Genomic DNA, 21,757 nt, shown 5'->3' with positions numbered 1-21,757 from the left:
CGCCATGTTGTGCCTTTATTATAGTATACGGATTATATATTAGTTTAAATCTTTAAGACACGTACCCAAGCCCGCAGAATTAATTTCAACAAAAAATAAAAACACAAGCAGATAATTATACTGCGCCACCGCAATATGTTAAAAATTTTGAAAATTGAAATGAATTATAAAAAACTCAGTCCAAATATTGTGAGCTAATGTAGGAGTAATATATTGGTCTAATAATGAGAATTTAATTCATGTAAATTAAATGGTTACGATGCTGATTATATCATCAAGAAGTATTTGTATTATTAAAATTAATTATTTAATTTATGATCACATATTTTAGTTTCAAACCAGTTATGAAAGTAAAAAAAAAAATAATGTTTATTCTCTAAATAGGTATAGTTCTATACTCATCAAGGGTAAAATCATGTTATAATTTCCAGTATTTCCAGTATATTTTCCACTATGAAAAGACTTTAATAAAAATATATATACGCATATCTCCCTTAATATTTCTCAATTCTCACGCTCTTATGTTAGCTAAAATTTGATATCAATGTATTAATATAAAAATAGCGAATGATAAAGCGAGTTTAAAAGAACATTTTTTTGTACATGGAGCGATTGTTGATTGAAGTGTTATGAATAACTGTGTTACGATACTTAAATTTATAGTTTTTATTTCACATATCTAATAATATAAGAAGTTACAAAGTTTAATTTATAATTTCTTATAGTAATTTAAATTAATTAAAAATTATGCGGTTATAATTTGTGCGGGCAGCCTCTTTGTAGTAAACCATGTGATTAGACGATCTACGATCACGTTAATAATTTTCATTAAAGAATATATTTTATTGTTATGAAAATAAACTAAATATTTATAATTTAATTGGAAATTGCGCCAACTCGAATGAGCCCGTTTGTCATTTTTCAATGAATGGCGTAGTAATATTAATAAACTGCTTAACGTGATTGTAGATCATGATTTATTACAGGGGAAGGTTACGAATGACAAAAGTGGTGACTAGGGGTACGAATATCAGCTCCATAATTTATAGTATATTTAATCACCAGGTCATTTTGGCACAATAGCAAAGAATATTTTGCGAGTTTCTTACTAAAGAAAATTTCTTCAACTGTTAAGGCGTAGAAAGTTGATAATAATAAAACAAATTATTTTGAATTAATTAATGTATTTAATGTAATATAATTACGCCCGCCATTTTATGACAGATACTCAATTAAAATTAATATTTTAATACTTGAAAAAATCGACTATAAAAGCAATAAGTATTTGAATTAACTTCATCTTAAATTTATTATTCTTATTATAATAATACAATTTAAATCATAACAAAAAGCATGTTAAAAATAATCTTATATATAAATTACTAAATAAATTTTATGAAGATTCAAGTGTACGTACAAATTATAATGATTTAATTAATCAAAATAATAACCTATCGCTTCCTTTTTTTGATGGCATCCGATATTAATTGGTTAATTTGACTATGTTAAATGTTTAGAAATATAATTTTAGTTAGTTCAATTCCGGAAAAAATTTCGTACAATGGACAAATTTTTATATATTCTATTAACTATTAGAATTTCGAACGTCAATTTTTATCACAAAATGTGAAATATTCATATCCTTGAAGGAGTTATTTTTACTACCAATAAAAAGATCTAATCAGATCCTATGTAGTGTACCTGCGTTAAACACTACTCAAAGAGGTACTATATATAACTAACAAGAGCGTCTTCATTTGTCTTTTGTGGGTCTGACAAGTCAAAAATTATAACACATTTAAACTAAATATTACATATTGCAACAAATTATTTTATTAGAACACACATCACAAAATTGTCGATATAATGACTTGTCAGGATTTGTCGAGGTTTTGTTGTCGATCTTGTGTTTAGTCGTGCAAGTGACTGTCGAGATTTTGATCACGCTCTTTTACGGTATGTAAAAGAGAATTTTTATTATGTTTGGTGTATTCATCACAATTTATTTGTTAAAAAAATCTTTTACTCCCTTTTGTTTATAATTTCCATTTCCATTTAGATATTTACAATACTATTTGGAAGTCTTGAAATCAGTATTTTAAAGAATGGAAAAATGTCATAGTATTAACCACAAGAAGTTCTTTCAAGATTTCGCATCAGAAGTTTCTCACATTTGTCCTTTGCGCAGTTCTGTCAATCATAATTAGTCTTTTTCCAATCCTTTCAATGATTTCCGAAATCCTCATGACGCCACGTCTTTGTGGAATTGTTTTAAATCGTCTAATTTTTTACATAATGGACCATGACACCAATTCATTGATTTTTCTCCTAATTGTACTTTTAATTTTAATGTTTCGTTATTTTGTTCTCCTTTAAATTTTTTTTTTAATTCTCCTTTGTGTTACTCTAGTTAGTAGTTTAGTTTTTTCTAGTGTTAGCTTCTTCTTTTTTTACGGAGAGTGAACCCCTTATGGGTGCGCGCTTTTAACTAACTTTAGTTAGGATTTGCTTTTACTATGTACTTTATACCTCTGGTTGGCTTTCTACACAAAGTTAGTCAAAAGTGTCATCTTTGTTGGAATAAACAAATTATTTGTCCCCGACACTGTTGCAGATTTTTTCTGATAAAAGGATTTGTTATTACATGATCTAAAAATTTTTCATACATGAATTTTCTTATCTGTCACATGAAAATTATTCAATGATCATATGATCCCCCTGTTATCTAAATTTTTATGGCCGATCTGGTCTAATTTTGTGACGCAGCAGATCGAAAAATGACTTTCAATAAGAATAGTCAAATTCCGATCTTTAGATGATTGTGTCTCTACTAGTCTTAGAAAAACGGGGCAAAGACGGAATTTTGTCAAATGTTCAAAAAATCTTTTAAGAATGCATTTCTTATCGCTTACCCCAAGTAGGCTGTCTTGGTCGTACGATTATCATACGATTATTGATAATAATTTTTATAATAAGGTAAAAAATATACACAACTCTTTTATATAATTTATAACAAGAAAAGTAATATAAAAATAAAAGATATATTGTGTTACACATTAATAAAGTTTTATATTTTGTTTATTTTAAAATTATACAATTGTTACATTTTATTAAAGCTTTCAATAATCAAGATAATTCTTTGTGATATTCTGTATTAGTTGCCACTGCCACCTAAACACTGTACATAGAGCTTTATTGAAATGAATGAACATATCAAAACCTCTTTCTAAGAATAGAACATTCACAAGAACGCGTGGTACTGTACACTCGATACTACTTTTTTTTTCTTTTTTTTTAAAAAAAATTCTTAACTCTCGTGTTTAACAAATTATTTCGAATCGAAGTAAAAAAAAATTAGCAAATGAACATGACGCAATTGATGTATACTTTAGTTATCAGAAAAATAAAAAATTAATTTTATTATTACTTATTAATATATAGCATTAAATATTTTTACGCAGAAGTTAATCTTTTTACGTGGCATAACTGAGAATAATTTATCAAATCGTACATGATTTTCGCATTACAAAAATACAAAAAGTACAAAGTATGAAATAAATTGACAAAATAAAATTAATTATTAAAAATTATTAAAAAAAATATCAAAAAAGTGAATAAACAAGTATTATATATATTATGGTATTGATTATTCCTCAAAAAATGTAAAAAAATTTCAGTGATGAAGAACACTTAAATTGTAGGGTACGCTTTGACTTCAGAAGTAGAGGTAGGTCCTTCTTCATCGAAAGTCTTGCAGCAGAACCCACCAGGGTTAGGATACGCTTCGCTATTAGGTAAGGCGACAAGCGTAATCAACAAAATAACGAGTACAAAAATAAATCGGTTCATAATGGATAATTTGTATTAGAAACTTATTTGTAAGTGATTATTTAATAATTTTAATTTTTACAAATTTTTGTTTTTTATTGAATTACTTGTCTTTTCATATCCACCATCTTTTTATAATAAAAAAAAAAAAAAAAAGCTGCAAGATCTTATCAAACATTTTTGCTTCTTGTAAATCAATTTTCAATATGTATTGTTTTAGGTTAAAAATAGAGATCGGATCTGTTAATCCGGATATTTGATACGATTTCGAGTTTATCCGTTAAAGGCTCAACTAAATTTGTAGATAGTTCTTTTTTTGACTTTTCCAGCGTCTTACTGCATTTGCATATGCTTGCGATAAGCTAAATATAGAATTATAAATTGTACAAAACAAACAAAAAAAAAAAAAAAGGTTTATAAATTAAATAATTAATAATTACTTATAGGTAAATAGGGGAATTGTTGGTCTAATTGAGTTAAAGAAGCGTAATAATGTTACTTTCGTTTATTTTAAAGAAATAAATTATTTCTTCTTTGGATTTCTTAATAAAATAAGTATCGGGACATTTCGCCGAAAGCCATTTCGCCGAAAAATAATCTCTGGCATAATGTTGGCCCTATTTTTCGGCGAAACGTCCTTTCGATGAAATGGCTTTCGGCAAAATGTACCGTAACCAATAAAATAAAATTAAATTTATGTAAATATAACTAGTAATAAACTGTAATATAGATATAAGTTTTATGATAGATCAGTGATCAAATTATGTAAATTCTGTACGAATTCTGTGAAACTTTCAACGGACTATTGTGATACGTTATTTTAAGGAAAATAATCATATAAAAATCTTATTAAATAAGGGTTACGATACCTTAAATGGTTACGGTACATTTAAATAAGTATACAGTTTTTCTATGGGGTAAAATAATTAAATATTAACTTTTTATTAATAAAATTAAGTACAGTATTACTATTATTTCCGGTTGGTACAACCTACAGTAAATCTAAAGGTTCGAATGCCAATTTTACTTTTATCGCTTAAATAACAAGTAGCTTGTAATTATCTTCATTATTATGGTAGCGCTTGTTTACTCACTATTAAATAATTTTTTTTATTTTATTTTTAAATAGGTACTATATTATTGATATACCGCATGTTTTGAGAATACTAATTTAAATAATAAATAGTTTATAGTTTATAAGTATCTTCATTATTATGTTTACACTTATTTTTTGAAAGTTTCTAACTTCTAATTGTTAATTTTTATTTAATAAATAGGCTCTGTAAGTATATTCATTAATTCATTAACGCAGTAACATAAATTGTACCCCCTTTTTTTTGTAAAATATATTAATATTATGATTAGTTGATTAACGAATAAGGAGTAAGTACTGTATTACTATTGATATTATGATCACACATTATTTTTGAAAAAAAAAAAAAATCTTAAATAATAATAGGATAAAGTAAAACTGTAAGTACTTCATCACCAATTAAATAGTCCGCTTTAAAGAAAAAATAATACAAATGCTCGGCAGAGTGACTATTTCTTTTTTTGCTGCGGATGAAAGGAAAAAAAACGTAATCATCACGAGTAAATCAGTACTATGTCACATTTCCTCAATACAAACCGAAAATTGCGTAATAATAATTAATAAATACTCGATATAGTAATTTTTTCATGTAATCATTCGTCATGACGATAAGATCTACAAAACAAAAAAAAAAATTATTGAAATTGGACCACTTAAATCGCGAAATAATTGTTTTTGCTTCCGGGATAAAGCCCGGATCAGATCAAGATCCGGGACTTTATCGTCATATTAACCAAATAATGTGAATAATGACTTGACATACTATTTCTCCCTTAAAAATCATTAAATAGTTTTTAAATATCATTAAATCATTTTAAATCACTTGCTTGTGATTTTATCTGTCATATGTAAGTCTATTAAAAAAATTTTCTTTAAAAAAAAAATCTTTCTTTAAATAAATCTTAAAAAATCTTTCTTATAAAAATCTTTCTTTATTTTCTTATAAAATTCGTACAAAAAATTTATAATTTTATAATAACAATGTCTTCTACTGAAATTGTGAAGACAATCGAAGCTAAATCTCACCGTGCATCAATTTTTTTTAAAAAAATTTCATTATTATTCCAATAAAGTATATTTGGTTTATTCTCTCATCATTCTCAAAAAAAAAAAAAATTATTTCGTCATTATATATGTATATTTATGTCAGCCGGAATAAATTATCTGTGGTAATTTTCACCTGCCATGAGATTTAGCAACGTATATGTATATGTATTTTTTTTAATTAGGATACTGACTTATTTTTGATAATTTAAAATTGGGATGTTGTCATAGATAATATTATCATTGATAATATTATTGATGGCGATAAAACTGATAATAATATTATTGATAACAATAAAACTAATGTTGATGATAATGATTGTATTGAAAGTAAATATTTAGCTGTTTTTTTTTTCATTGCACTAATTATTGTATATTAAATTGCATTTCAAAATTATATAGTGACATTATCACCCGAGGAAGTTTGAAAAATGCTTCGTGAATTTGGTTTTGATAATAAGGAAGTGGAATTGTGGAGTGAACCAATCGAGATTCCTCTTGGTGTTTCTATGACGCCATTTGTGATTCACAAAGTTATTCTTTCTGGTTTGCACTTTCAAGATATTGAGGAATATCCAGAAATTTTATATGAATGTAAAAAAGGGTGGATTCCTAAATGGGTATCTCAAAAAGTTCAATCTGTTAATCCTGGAAGAATTATACCTGGAACGGGAACTCCTGCTAGATCCTATCCAGACTATGTATCAGTATATAAATTTCAAAAGCCTTCAAAAAATAAGGATCAAGCAAAAATCCTTGATCCATTAAATATTAATCCAAATGATAGTAATCAGCATTTCTTGTATCGTGGAATACGTACATCAGATACTATTCCCGTGTTTTTTTTAAGAATAGTGCTAGTATCATCAGTAAATAATGAATTTGGTCCTGGTCTTTATTGCACTCCTAATTTTAATCTTGCTGTTGAGTATGCAGGAAAAAATGGCGCAATTTTTGTATATGATTGGTCTAATTTGGACAGCGATTTTACCATTAAAACTTTGATAGATAGAGAATGGGAAGATACTGTTAAAGGTTGGATATGTATAGACGATGATAGTAAACCAGGTCCACCCCAATTTGATGAAGATATTATTCAAGGACCTGTTTCTAAAAATCATGGGAGTATCTATAACTGCAGCAAACCAATTCAGTCACAAGATTTACAAGTTGTCGCAATAACAACTAATGGTGTGAATGCGATGACAGAACGTTTATACGCAATTATTTATCTTTATTAGCTATAAATCATATAAAAATTGATTTACATATTACCACTTCAACAAAACTTGCTTTTCTATAAAATATTGAAATAATGAAAAAAAAAGATCATAATCAATATTATAGGTGCTGTCAAATTTTATGAATTACGTATGAAATCTTGTTTTAAATAATTATGACATGGTTTTTATGGTTGCAATATGTAATTTGGTAGCAGTAGCGTAAGCATTTATATTTCAGCGGTACTTATAATATATATCAGATTAAATTATATAGATAACATGAAATTATAACTTTCAATTTTTAATGATGGCAACCTATTTACAAAAAGCCAGAAAATATTGTTTCCAAAAAATGGCTGAGCCAAAAAAAAATGATTACGATTCTACGGTTTATGTCAAAATAGAAAATCCAGAAGGAATTGAGTATGGGGAAAACCATCTGATCATTATCAACGGTAAGTTGGACTCTCCTTCTATTTGTATTAAATCAATTATCCTTGCTGAACCTAACTTTAAGTATCAACAAAGATAAATTAGAAAAGTGTCTTGGAGAGTCCATACGAGACGCTATTGATGATGTTTGTGAGATAATTGAAAGATGGCAAAAAAGAGTTGCAAAAAGATATAATCAAAATTTTAATTGTAATTATGAAGAATTCCATCACCTTTATTTTGATTTGAAAGCGGGAGTTGAAGTGAGTGACTATAGGATAAAAAATAACCTTATAAAGGTACTAGAAAAAGGAAATATTAAATATTATGAGCTTCAAACCATGTCGCTCTACAAACAACATCGGAATAAGGTAGCACACAAGAAAAAATGGAAACCGGAGGATAAAAATAAAGGACAACGCAAAGAGGCCACTAAAATGCCCTTGAGTGTATTAAAATAGCTACAAAAATTAGAAATAATCTGGAGTTGATCTCTGCATTTGAAAAGTGTGTCAAGGATTTATATATTTAATACGTTTGCGCATGGCATGTCTGTATGTAGATCATAACAGTTACGTCAATTACTAATTACGTTAGCACTAAATAAAAATTTTTAATTTGTTACAAAATTTGTTATCGGTTCAAAGACTTTGAGAAAATATCTTTTTTTATAATACATTAAAAGTATGACTTTTGAACTTTCAAATAACACTAATTTTATTTATTACAAATCCATTCACGTTTTCTATAACATAAAGTGTTACTAAAAATACTACATATGTGCCGATTTTTGGAATTAGTCTAAATTAAGATTTTATAAAAATTTTATATTTTAGTAAGATTAACATTACACAAATCTAAATTAAATATGTGTTACATATTTACGTAACTCAGATTTATTAAAAAATAAAAAAAATTTTTTTAATCAATATTCAAAAATAACGGTAATAACCACTTCTTTTTCCCCATCACTCCCATCACTTTTCCATCATTTTTCTATTCACTTTTATTAAATATGACAAAAAAGTTTATAAGCAAATATAGCAGTTATTTTTAAGTGGTAAGTAAAAGAAAAAACTTAATATTTTATATACATAGATAAGACATATTTTTTCATAATTTTTAGCATTAATTTATTGTTTTTTCTTTGTAAAAAATACATGCAAATAAAAAATAATTATGATGTAAAATAGTTGTAAAATGAATAATAAGATATTCTTTTTTTTCAAAATAACTAATTATATATTTGTTTTTTATCTTTTAAAATTATTTTATTAGATTTATTCTACTAAAATCCTTAAATGGCAAATAAAATCTTTTAAATAAAGTAAAAGAATTTGGGATTCTCTTATGAAAGCATTTTTTGGTAAGAAATAAAATTTTCAGATCGGACTTTATGCAGGTGACAAAATCGTGCATTATTATTCCTGGAGATATGCTAACGTCATCATTTTACATTCATTTGAAAGCTGAGAATTTGCTCTATCGTAAGAATCAAAGATCAGGAAAATTGGATCACTGGATGAGGCGTAATTAACGATCAAAGTCAAATCAAATTTAAAAATTAAAAATAAATATATTAGACGTAATTATTCACAATCCAGTGATTCAATTCATTCGATTTTAGGCTTATTAGATAGACCTCAAATTTCTCTTTCAAATGAATATAATTTCATTCGTGTAGCTTGCATCTACAGGTATTTAATAAATTTTTTTATATCAGATTTTATCAAACTTATAAAATTTTATATTAATAATATAATTGATGATTCCTAAACATCTACATATATTAAACGAATTATTTTAAATTTATTTTAAAGATAAAAGTTGGCATCACCTTAGGGAGCAAAGATCATTCAAATTGAATCACTATATGTGAAGTAATTAATGATCAAATTTAGATAAAATTCAATAATATACTGAACGTGATTACTGAACAACTAGTGATTCAATTCACTTGATTTTAGATTCATTAGATAGATCTCGATTTTCTCTTTCAAATGAATGTAAACTTATTTGTATAGCTTATTTCTACGAAGAATTATCAATGATTTTGTCATGAGAGTTATATTTGATCTTTTAAATTTTAATGATATCTTATATTAAAAAAAAATTAAAAATTATATAATTAATTAGTTTTTTTTGCATTATCTGGTATAAATTTATTATTCTTATATAAATGATAATTTATATTTGCTTTAATAAAATTATTTTTGTGTAAAAAAATTAGATTCCAAGGATCGGCCCATATGATTACCACAGTTGTTGTTACTACATTGTAAAATAGGCTCACATCTTGCTACACATTGCCTCTTAAATATTTTAATATATAAGTTTTTTTGACCTTTAAACCGAGATCCTTCTGTCAATATTGGTTCTTTTCAAAAGTTTTTTTACATGAAGCATCGAGCATTAATACAGGTATATTATTGTTAAATTTGTTTTGAACTTTATATGTATGTTGTTGAGAAATTTTTTTTTATTATTATTCTCTTACTACTGACTACAATTCACCATAATTTTTTCTAATTCCGTTCATCATTTCTTCAATAAATGGATCACCTTTGAGATCTTCATAAATATCTTCACACATAAGTCTTTCATAATCTATATTAGGATCATATCTTGACATAATAAGAGGCGGACGATTATCATCGTCCAACGTTGAGGCTGGATTGTTAGGGTTAGAATTCTCATCGATTTTTGCTTTGATGAAGAATGAAAATATGTTGATATGAGCAATGAAAATTTTGGCTTTAGCCAGTTTACTAAAACAATTCATAATAAATAATATTGGCTATATAAAGGAAAATACTATTTCAAATGTCTCACCAGAATCAGAATTTTTCAGCTCATTTTCATATATTTCGTTCTTATCGGTCTCTTGGTCTTGTAAGATATAAAAAATTTAATGAAATAATTCTAATAATAGTATAATCTCTTTCAAATATCTCACCAGAATTATTCAATGTTTCTTCAGCGCTCTCCTGGTCTTGTAAGAATCGACAAAAAATAGTGTGCACAATGCAAATAAAAATATAGTCCTTTTTAGGCTTTTTATGGTCTTGCCATATAATATAATCACGAACAACATAGACTCCCAAAAACGTCACAATAATCAATGATAATTTTTTAGGTCTTAAGAGGTTCCTAATGATATGTTTAATGTCTGGAACGATCACAAATGCCAAAATAATAATAATTAGTAATTCTTTAGAATTTAAGTTTTCACTTTTAGTATTTGGAATATCTGATGAATTTTTTTCATTTGTGTGTTCGCCAAGAACTTTGAGATCCTCCCATGCGCCATTTTTACCAGTATTTTTTTGTGTATCTATTTTACTTGGTAAATTTTTTTCGTTTGTGTATCCGTTAGAAAGTTTGAATCCTTCCCTTGCGTCTATTTTGGTTTTAGAGATTGCTCGCTTCTGATGCACCGGCATCATTATTTCAGTAAAGAACAAGTAAAGAGTCCAAAACCATGTGCACACCCCTGCCAAAAGTATTAGACCACGTGATTATCATTACTCAATTGGCCAATTGGCGTAGTTTGCTGATCATAGTTTAAACGAGGTGAAATATTTGGCCTTGGAAAGGTAGTCTGTGGTCACAGTGAACGAGATATTAAAGGCATTCCTGACCATCCTAAAGTCAACTATTCATAATATTATTGTAAAATACAAAGCAGTTTCAAATGCTCACAAGTCCAGTAGACCACCTAAATTAACACAGATATATGTTAGACATCTTGTAAAAATTGTTGAGGACAGACAACAATCATATGAAATCACAGAAAAACCCAATTAGTTTCAGTAAGTTCACGTACTGTAGAGTGTACTTTACATAATAAAGGTTATTATGGTCATGTTGGAAAGTATCTGAAGCAAATCGTAAAAAAGGTTAGAATAGTGTCGTACTAGAAAAGATTGGGATTCTGAGTGGAATACAATAATATCATTGAGTCTGGTATCGTTCACATGAAAATATGATGTAAATTGTTTAATTCCCACAGTAAAATCAGGGAATCAAGGCATAATGGTATGGGATGTTTTACAAAATTTCCTAGTTACATTATAAAAAAGCTATTCATGGAGATTTGTAGATATAATTGTTTTTCATTCCTCTGAAATAAGGATTTATCATATCATGTAATTAAGACGTTCTTTTTTTAGAATCCCAATAGTATCTTAATACATCAACAAACTCACTAGTCGAAATAAGGCAAATCGGACATGTGATAAATCAGCTGAAAATCAAACTAAATTCAGTTAAAATTCAGAAAATTTACACAATTCGGCATTTCTGATTTATAACAATCAGACAATTTACACAATTCGGCATTTCCGATTTATGGCAATAAAAATTTGACATTTAATTTAAAATTAGCATATGATAAAATCATTAATTTCAGCCGAATTTTAATTTTGGCCAAAATTAAGACCGAGTTTCAGCCTAATTTCGGCATTTTCGGCATTTGAACTTTAATTAAAGTTAATTCTTATCCTCCCAAACCCAATAAATCTGGATAAATCATAATAAATATAATAAATCATAATAAATTTGACATTTAATTTAAAATTAGCATATTATAAAATTGTTAAAGTTAATTCTTATCCTCCCAAACTAGAGGTATGCTCCGAATCCGGTCAATCCGGATATCTGGTCATCCATCCAAAATTTGACCGGATTCGGATTGATCCGAATGATTCATCAAATTGACCGGATGGATCATCGGATATCCGGTCAATACTTGATCACCAATTTGACCGAATGGTTGACCGGATATCTGAATAATCTGGTCAATCCAGTGAATCCGGTGAATCTAAATTCAGTTTTTTCTACTTAATACTTTTTATTAATATTAATTAACAATTAGAATTTTATAATAATAAATATAGTATTTATTTTTACATTATTACAAATGATTTTTAACAAATTAGTTGACACAATATTTATAAAAAGTTTAAGATTTAGAGATCCAAGAAGGTGTCTTCCTAAAAAAAAGAAGCAAAAGGAACGTTAATTACATTTTTAAAAACAAAAAAACAAAAATACCTTTCCCCCAACTTACCTTTATAACCCATGCTGAAATCCAGGTCCAAGAGGCATCCTCCTAAAGAAAGAAGCAAAAGGAACGCTAGTTACGTTCCTAAATCCAAAAAAAAAAGATAAAAAACCCTTCCCCAACTTACTTTAATAGTCCAAGCTGAAATCCAGGTCCAGGAAGGGCGTCACCTAAAGAAAAGAAGCAAAAGGAACGTTAATTACGTTCCCAAAGACAAAAAAAACTCAAAAATAACCTCCCCAACTTACCTTTATAAAATTCAAATCTGGGAGGGCGTCTTCTAAAGAAAAGAAGCAAAAGGAACGTTAATGACGTTCCTAAAGACAAAAAAAAAGATAAAACACCCTCCCAACTTACTTTAATAGCCCAAGCTGAAATCCAGGTCCAGGAAGGGCATCACCTAAAGAAAAAAAGTAAAAGGAACGTTAATTATATTCCCAAAGACAAAAAAAACTCAAAAATAACCTCCCCAACTTACCTTTATGAAATCCAAATTTGGGAAGGCGTCTCCTAAAGAAAAAAAGCAAAAGGAACGTTAATGACATTCCTAAAGACAAAAAAAAAAAATAAAACACCCTCCCCAACTTACTTTAATAGCCCAAGCTGAAATCCAGGTTAGGAATGGCGTCACCTAAAGAAAAGAAGCAAAAGGAACGTTAGTTACATTCCCAAAGACAAAAAAAACCCAAAAATAACCTTCCCAACTTACTTTAATATATAGCCCAAGCCAAAATCCAGGTTAGGAAGGGCGTCACCTAAAGAAAAGAAGCAAAAGGAACATTAATTATGTTTCCAAAGATAAAAAAAACCCCAAAAATAACCTCCCCAACTTACTTTAATAGCCCAAGCCAAAATCCAGGTTAGGAATGGCGTCACCTAAAGAAAAGAAGCAAAAGGAACGTTAATGACGTTCCTAAAGACAAAAAAAAAACAAAAATTAACTTCCCCAACTTACTTTAATAACCCAAGCCAAAATCAAGGTCCAGGAAGGCGTCACCTAAAGAAAAGAAGCAAAAGGAACATTAATTACGTTCCTAAAGACAAAAAAAACTCAAAAATAACCTCCCCAACTTACTTTAATAGCCCAAGCTGAAATCCAGGTTAGGAAGGGTGTCACCTAAAGGAAAAAAGCAAAAGGAACGTTAATGACGTTCCTAAAGACAAAAAAAAAAGATAAAACATCCTCCCCAACTTACTTTAATAGCCCAAGCCGAAATCCAGTTTAGGCGTCACCTAAAGAAAAGAAGCAAAAGGAACGTTAATGACATTCCTAAAAAAAAAATAAGCAAAACACCCTCCCTCAACTTACTTTAATAGCCCAAGCCGAAATCCAGATCCAGGAAGGGCATCACCTAAAGAAAAGAAGCAAAAGGAACATTAATTACGTTTCCAAAGACAAAAAAAAACTCAAAAATAACCTCCCCAACTTACTTTAATAGCCCAAGCCGAAATCTGTTAGAAAGGGCGTCACCTAAAGAAAAGAAGCAAAAGGAACGTTAATGACGTTCCTAAAGACAAAAAAAAAAACAAAAATTAATTTCCCCAACTTACTTTAATAGTCCAAACCAAAATCCAGGTCTAGGAAGGACGTCACCAGGACCGGGAAAACTATATATAAAGGTCACCGGAAAAAAATCAGAAAATCATATGAATGCGAACCATCTTATGATTGGTCAATTGGCTATTTATTCACATGTTTTTGCTCCAAAAACAGAAAAAGGAAAGATCTTCACTCAAATTTTCTTATTCTTGCGAACCAACACGTGACTTTTATTAATTATTTTTACGGTGACCTTTTTGAAAATTAAATATGGGTTTGAACTAAGAAAACCGGTGACCTTTATTAGTAGTTTTCCCAGTCCTGCGTCACCTAAAGAAAAAAAGCAAAAGGGAACGTTAATGACGTTCCCAAAGACAAAAAAAAACCCAAAAATACCCTCCTCCAACTTACCTTTATGAAATCCAAATCTGGGAGGGCGTCTCCTAAAGAAAAAAAGCAAAAGGAACGTTAATGACGTTCCCAAAGATAAACAAAAAATCAAAATTACCCTCCCCCAACTTACTTTTATAGCCAAGCCGAAATTGAGTTCCAGGCAGGCGTCCCTAAAGAAATGAAGTAAAGGAACGTTTAGTGACATTCCCAAGACAAAAGAAAAAGAAATTTACACTTACTTTTCGAAATTCAAGCCATCCAAGTCATTCTGAAGTCCAAGTCCAAGTCCGTTCTAAAGAAAAAAAGGTGTTTTTTTTTAAAAAAAAACATTTATGTTGAAAAAAAAAAAAAAGTTATGAATTTGACCAGATTATCTGATCAATCCGGTCAATCCGGTCATCCATGTAATATCTGATCAATCCGATGTTATCCAACGAATCCATCTGGATTATCCACAATCCGTTTATTCTTAATCCAGATGATCTGTTTTTTGATCGGATCGGATGACAGATTGAACAAATTTCACCGGAGCACACCTCTATCCCAAACTTGATCAAATACCAATAAATCTGGATAAATCATAATAAATCCAGTTTTAATCTATAAATTGACAAATAAGAATCTATTAGCGAATATGGTATTTTCTATTTATTTGATTTACGGCTAAATACTCTCTTGCATTCCTTTGGTCTGAAATTTGGTAATTTATTGGAATAAATCGACCAAGAATATGATGAACCGGAATAATACAATCACGTGACTCTTGATAAAATTCGGCGCACCATAGCTCAACATTACAAGTATTAATGTCATTATCACTACTGAAATAATATCGAATATTTCTAGAGCCTGCATGTTTATACCATCGGACATAAGCCAAAAAATGCTCGGCAGAACCATTCAGAAGGTCAACTGTATGAGTAAAATAATATTGAACTTGACCAGGTAAACGTCAACATCATCGTCAATCGTTATAAATTTTGCCGTAACAAATGAACTTTTCACATGACGAGATGACATTTTTGAGCTGAATATTTCAGAACCAATTCTACATCTTCCGAATTGATTCATTCTGACGTGAATAATAATTGAATCTTCGGGTCCTTCTCCAAATGGTTTTTGGAAGTTATTTGCTGGGTAGGTCACATTATATAATCTACCATTATGTCAAGCATTTCACTTGACATTATAACTTTTTCCGAGGAAGGGCCTAGCATTTCTCCTGGAAATGCTTCGCATCCAGCAATCGGAGATTCTTTAATATTTTGCGAGTATAGCAAATATCGCTCCATTTCAACTGAAGTAAATTCGTCAGGTTCTGAAATTGAACCGACTGAAGGTCTGGTATCAAGTATATCGAGACCTTTTGTATCAACTATTCCAGAACTAACAATATTATTAATTTGTTTATCGTTCATAATTTGGCGCATGAGCTCTGGTTCAATTTTCCGATGGCTATTAGGCAAAAAACCTAAAAAATAAATAAAGGAATGGAATTTAAAATTAATTTTAGAAGAAAAAGGATATTTTTAGAAGTCAGCATCTTACCTAGCACGCCATTCATGCGCTCGAACGAAAAACACCAAAAAGCGTAAAGAGACCCAAAATCTTTTGCACATTCGTATAAATGGAGCGAAAGGTGAAAGTTCGGAGTTATCATATCTCGACCGTAATTTTGCTCAATTATTTTTACAATTTCAACCAATTTTTGGTGAGCTTCATCCATTAAATTGGATTGAACAATTTGTCCTACCAAAATTGAGCAAATTCTTACAAAGTGTGTAAGAATCTTCTTATCTACGCCAGGAAGGTGTTTCCAAAGTGACACTGTGGCATAAATGTTAAAAAATATTCACCACTGATCGGCCGTAAAATTCGCAAAACCTTCGCCACATTCCACCTTTCCCGGGATCCTACCTATGTTAGCTGGTACTTGGAATTGATTCATTTTCTTTTGAATTTCTTTTAGAGTTTCCGGTTTTAATATATTTTTATCAACTCAAATCCGCTTAACAATCCACTTTGCAATGCCTAAGAATAGGCAGTGCATTGGATCAATTGATAAAAACCGAATTGGGTTGAAATATAGTAATCTCAGCAATTCAAACCACCTTACACCAGTAGTTTTTACAAAGCGATTCCTTGCAGCATTTGAATTGCAGCGACGCCATCCAAGGGCATTCTCACAAAATTGTGCTGAATCTTGATTGATGAACCATTCGCTTATATTATCCATTCCAGCGAAATTATGTTTATGATTTTCGTAATTTGCTTTCTTCTCACATTTATAACACGATAAAAGGGCTGAAATATGCCCACATATTTTTCTTGCCACGGGAATGTCACACGAAACGAGTATCAGTGCCGCTTGAATTTTTCTTGGTTCTTGGTACTCAAAAGTGTTATCAAACGTCATTCTGTCTCAAAGTAACACTAATTCGTTGACAATTGGCGCCAAATAATGGTTAATTTGGTGGAGACTCACTTCGTTTAGGCTAGGCAACAAACCAAGAACCAACATATTTTCACGTTTAAACTGCATATTCTGTGGTAGATTACAAATTGCGGCATATATTACTCTGGTACTATGGATAATACCATCATATGGTTGAAACCAGTCAAGATTCAACATTAAACCAAGATTAGAATCAGCCACTTCAGGTCAAAAAAATTTTGCCGAATTTTCATCGCTTGTTTCTTTAAAATTTTTCCAGACCTGACCGTCATAGATATCAGTTAAAATATTGTCAAATCATTTTTGCGTTCAGACCAGTGACGTAAATTTCTTTCGAATCCCAGCTGGCAATACATTAATGCTAATTGATTTCTGATACTAGCAAATGGAAATATTTTCTCAGATCAAATTTTAATACGGCCATATAATAACGTTGATCTTTCTGCTAAAGGCGTCTGGCATTGTTTTAATCTCCTGGATGTCAAATTAGGAAATTTGACATGACTACACTTCATAACTGTAAGATTTCCATTTTGCTGAAATTCTTCTACTTCCTTTTTATTATATAATTTGTGGCATTTTGGACATGCCGCAAAGTTATGATATTGATCTTTTAGCCCAAGAACATTTCTTGCTAAGTATAAAGAGCCAGGAAATTCTTCAAAATTAGAACCACCGATTTCTATCAATAACAGCTTTATGAATTGAATAAGCGCTTCTGTTGCTGTTTCTGGAATATTAAATCTTTTGCAAAAGCTCATTATTCACAGCAAAATCCACAAAAATTGTCTATTGGCATTTGTGTCTGGACTAATTCGATCTTGAAATTGCTCATAAACAGGTGGGGCATAATTCTCAAAAATTTCAGTATACTCATAATCATTATTATTGCCGTTATTGATTTCACTTTCATTTGATTCTTCGTCAGTTTCATTTGATTCTTCGTCAGTTTTGCTTGATTCTTCATCAGTTATGAATAATTCTGGAGGAATTTCTTCTTCGGTAATTGTTGCTTGTTGATTTGCATATCTTCTCGAACGTTGTCGACGAAGTAAATCAGTTGATAAGTCATCTATTTCCTCCATTTCCATTCGTTGAATTACGTTCCGATTATTATCTGAATTTTCGTCAGATGATACTGGGTTATCTTCTGGTAAAGGATTACCATAATCTTCAGATGATGATGGTAAAGGATTACTATAGTAATCTTCAAATGATGATGGTAAAGGATTACTATAATTTTGAACAACTTCCGAATCTTGGTCATCATCCGAATCTCGATCAGCCTTATGGTTCAATTTTATACGAACATCTACTATTTTTCCGTTACATTTAGAACAATTGCAAGGAACCATTCTTCTGTCATGTGTATGTATAATCGAAGTTGATTCTTCAGATTCTTCATCAATTGCTCTAGAGATCGCTCTACTTTTATAAGAAGAGCGAGCTGTAATTAATTCTTCATCATTGCTAAGTAAAGCAGAAACTGATCTCTTTTGTCTACTCATTTTATGAAATAAAAAATTTGCAGTATTTATTTCAATATATTTTTAAATAATGTCAATTTAATTCTTTTTAAAAAGTAAATTCCTGCTGCGCTACAAATCGAACAAATTCAATTTCACATTATAAATCGCCATAATATGTTTTCAATTATTCAATTAAGATTATTTTTTAAAGAACAATATAAAAAATTCGCCATATAATCAAAGTAATACATAGGAGTTAAATTAGATCCTTTTTTAAAGAACAATATAAGAAATTCGTCGTATAATCAAAAGAATAAAAAAGATCATTTAATCATTTAAGGGATAAATTTAATTGTTAAAAATTTTTAAGGAATCGATGGTAAATACAATATCATGATATTTTAATTGTGATTAAGCTTATAAGAAAAAAGCTTAATTCGACTGATTTTAAGCTATAAAAGTTTAAATTTTGAATTTTTTCTCTCTCATCTCTCTTTTCTTTCTCTTTCTCTTAATTTTTTACTTTCACCATGTCCCAACAAGAAAAAAAAAAAATTACTAAAGTTTATAAATATCTGTCTGAAATTACTCCTGCTGCCACTGCAGCCACCACTAGCAAAAGCGCTTCTGAAATTCCTCCTGATGCTACCACTAGCAACGAAACTACTCCTGCGCCTGCTACCACTAGCAAATCGACCATTACTTCAAAATCAAAAGTTCAGCATATGAAAGAACAATATAAAAATTTTAAGGTTCCAGATTCCTATTTAGAAAAGCAAAAGGAACTTCGCCATAATTTAGATTTTAATGATGATAATCCATCTTTGGAAACTGGTATAATTGTAACAAAATTGCTAAAATTGGTTGCTGTTTTGGTTGCTTTACATTGAAAGTTTGTTTGTTTCCGAATTTGGTTAATAAATTTTAGAAAATCATAAATTACGTGCGATAATAGCCGATTTGCATAATAAAAATACAAAGTTGGAGAAAACAAACGTAGATATTTTTAAGGAATTAAAAAGCTTAAAAGAGGATTTCAGTACGCTTATGGAAATTAACGATGCATTCGGTACAGAAAATGAAGAATTAAAAAGAAAAATCAGAACAAGTGAGATCGATGATAACGAATCCAAGCATCTTTCCAAAAAAGCCAAGGGCAAAAGAAGCGTAGTCCAAATAAGTGATGATGATGATAAAGACAAAGATGTTGATGACGACTTGATGGATTCCAAATCGAATGCAACTGAAGAATCACCCAAAGAGCCTAACGAAAGAGAAGCAAGGGTTCGTTGAGTTTTAACAATCATATTTGATACTAATTTTTGCAACTAATTTCAATACTAATTTCATCTTTTATGACAATTTACAAATTTTTATTAATTTAACACAATTCATATACTACTAACTTTTACAAATTACTAATTTTTTACAAAATTTTATTAATTTAACACAATTCATATACTACTAACTTTTACGAATTACTAATTTTTTACAAATTTTTATTAATTTAACACAATTCATATACTACTAACTTTTATGAATTACTAATTTTTTACAAATTTTTATTAATTTAACACAATTCATATACTACTAACTTTTACGAATTACTAATTTTTTCAAATTTTTATTAATTTAACGCAATTCATATACTAACTTTTACGAATTACTAATTTTTTACTAATTTAACGCAAATTCGTATACTAACTTTACAATTACTAATTTTACTAATTTCAATACAAATTCGTATACTAACTTTTACGAACTACCAATTTTTTATTAATTTCAATAACTAACGTTTTTGGCTCCACAAATTTATACTGAATTTTCTACTAACATATCTGTTTGTTGCTAATTTTATTATTTTATAATACTTTCTTTAATTTTTCTTTTTCTAAATATCAATTAGATCGAAATGAAATCAATCTTAAAAATACTTAATGAGAAATATAACTTAAACTACAATGAAACGTTTAATAGTGCAAAAAACATTAAAATTCGACATAAATTAATTCCTGAAATCCAAAAATTACTTGCTCTGAATTATTGACCATCCTTTAACCAGGTAACAAGGTGGTTAAGTAACCTACATAAATCTCGATGATCTAAGTTGAGTTTGAAGATATCCGGCAAAGAAAACATGGACAATCGACGAGTTCATGCCAATAATAGATTAAATGATGTATGTAATGTAATCCAGCGGCAAATTAATAATCCATATTAACTCATTTTAAATTTATCAATCAGAAAAAATTGCAAAGGATAAAGGCTGCGAAAGATTTCTTTAATAAAAAGGATAGTTGAATTATGAGTTATGGAAAACGGGATCTGTTAAAAATTCTGGCAAATCGTGCATATTATTCACCGGAAGTGAGTGAAACTGAAGATGAAGGTTCAAAATCAGTCATTAATGTTTATGATCTATCGTGGCGCTCAGAAGAGGTTACTTATTTTATTTTGATAATTTATTTTGCTATAAATTTTCACTAATTCCGATTTTACTTATTTTCACTAATTCTGATTTTACTTATTTTTACATTTTCCAATTTTATTTATTTTTACATTTTAGTTGAGACTTTTATTAAGAAATGTTCTCGATAAACATGTAAGAGTGGGACAAAAGGCGCAGCAATTGCGACCTCAGAACTATGACGATGAGATACAATGCTATGATAAAGTACCACCAGATGATGCTCCCGATTGGTCATATGTTGATCAACCAGATATGGTATATGACACAGAATATACAGACAATTTAAATATTGATGGTGAAGATTTAGACGCAATTTTGGAAGATAAAGCGGATAAATCTGAAAGTTTTATGCAAGAAGATTAATTGTTGGAATTTCAGAATTCTATTTTATTACTAATTTACTCTTTTTTTTTATTTTTGCGTATTATAATATGTTTTATTACATATCTGAATTAATTTTACTCTTTTTTTAGTTTTGCGTATTATATATTATATTTTATAGCATATATAAATTTATTTTACTCTATTTTTTTAGTTTTGCGTATTATAATATATTTTATAGTATATCTGAATTTATAAATTGAATTGTAATTGAATTATATCTGATTTATATCTGATTTATATAATAAATTTAGTTGATTTATGTCTAATTAATAGTGTCGAATTTAGTAGTATTTGTTGATTTATATCCGATTTATATGTGATTTCTTATTCTGAATTATATCTGAGTGGCAACCACTCAGAA

The 21,757-nt window shown here is 29.0% G+C and overlaps 5 protein-coding genes across 5 annotated transcripts; 4 read left to right on the top strand and 1 right to left on the bottom strand.

Annotated features, from left to right (window-relative positions):
- Nucleotides 1-6,396: 6,396 nt before the first annotated feature.
- Nucleotides 6,397-7,206, top strand: OCT59_002833 (uncharacterized protein; the record flags this gene model as incomplete). Its single annotated transcript, XM_025328019.1, has 1 exon — nt 6,397-7,206. The coding sequence occupies one exon, from the start codon at nt 6,397-6,399 to the stop codon at nt 7,204-7,206; it is 810 nt and encodes a 269-aa protein (XP_025168525.1).
- Nucleotides 7,207-7,540: 334 nt separating this feature from the next.
- Nucleotides 7,541-8,912, top strand: OCT59_002832 (uncharacterized protein; the record flags this gene model as incomplete). Its single annotated transcript, XM_066145211.1, has 4 exons — nt 7,541-7,643; nt 7,717-7,991; nt 8,665-8,680; nt 8,899-8,912. 4 exons carry the CDS (start codon nt 7,541-7,543, stop codon nt 8,910-8,912), a joined length of 408 nt encoding a protein of 135 aa, XP_065995954.1.
- Nucleotides 8,913-10,123: 1,211 nt separating this feature from the next.
- Nucleotides 10,124-11,066, bottom strand: OCT59_002831 (uncharacterized protein; the record flags this gene model as incomplete). The annotated part of the gene is made up of 3 exons (XM_066145210.1): nt 10,124-10,326; nt 10,453-10,509; nt 10,577-11,066. 3 exons carry the CDS (start codon nt 11,064-11,066, stop codon nt 10,124-10,126), a joined length of 750 nt encoding a protein of 249 aa, XP_065995953.1.
- Nucleotides 11,067-19,072: 8,006 nt separating this feature from the next.
- On the top strand, nt 19,073-19,835 carry OCT59_002830 (uncharacterized protein; the record flags this gene model as incomplete). The annotated part of the gene is made up of 2 exons (XM_066145209.1): nt 19,073-19,376; nt 19,471-19,835. 2 exons carry the CDS (start codon nt 19,073-19,075, stop codon nt 19,833-19,835), a joined length of 669 nt encoding a protein of 222 aa, XP_065995952.1.
- A 1,011-nt stretch (nt 19,836-20,846) lies between these two features.
- OCT59_002829 (uncharacterized protein) lies at nt 20,847-21,375 on the top strand (the record flags this gene model as incomplete). Its single annotated transcript, XM_025328017.2, has 2 exons — nt 20,847-20,981; nt 21,109-21,375. The coding sequence occupies 2 exons, from the start codon at nt 20,847-20,849 to the stop codon at nt 21,373-21,375; spliced, it is 402 nt and encodes a 133-aa protein (XP_025168523.2).
- Nucleotides 21,376-21,757: the final 382 nt, after the last annotated feature.

This window comes from Rhizophagus irregularis, chromosome 11 (assembly GCF_026210795.1).
Source record: "Rhizophagus irregularis chromosome 11, complete sequence".
Classification (NCBI taxonomy): Eukaryota; Fungi; Glomeromycota; class Glomeromycetes; order Glomerales; family Glomeraceae; genus Rhizophagus; species Rhizophagus irregularis.
The sequence above is the reverse complement of the archived record's forward strand: the minus strand, read 5'-3'. Positions and strand labels throughout refer to the sequence as shown.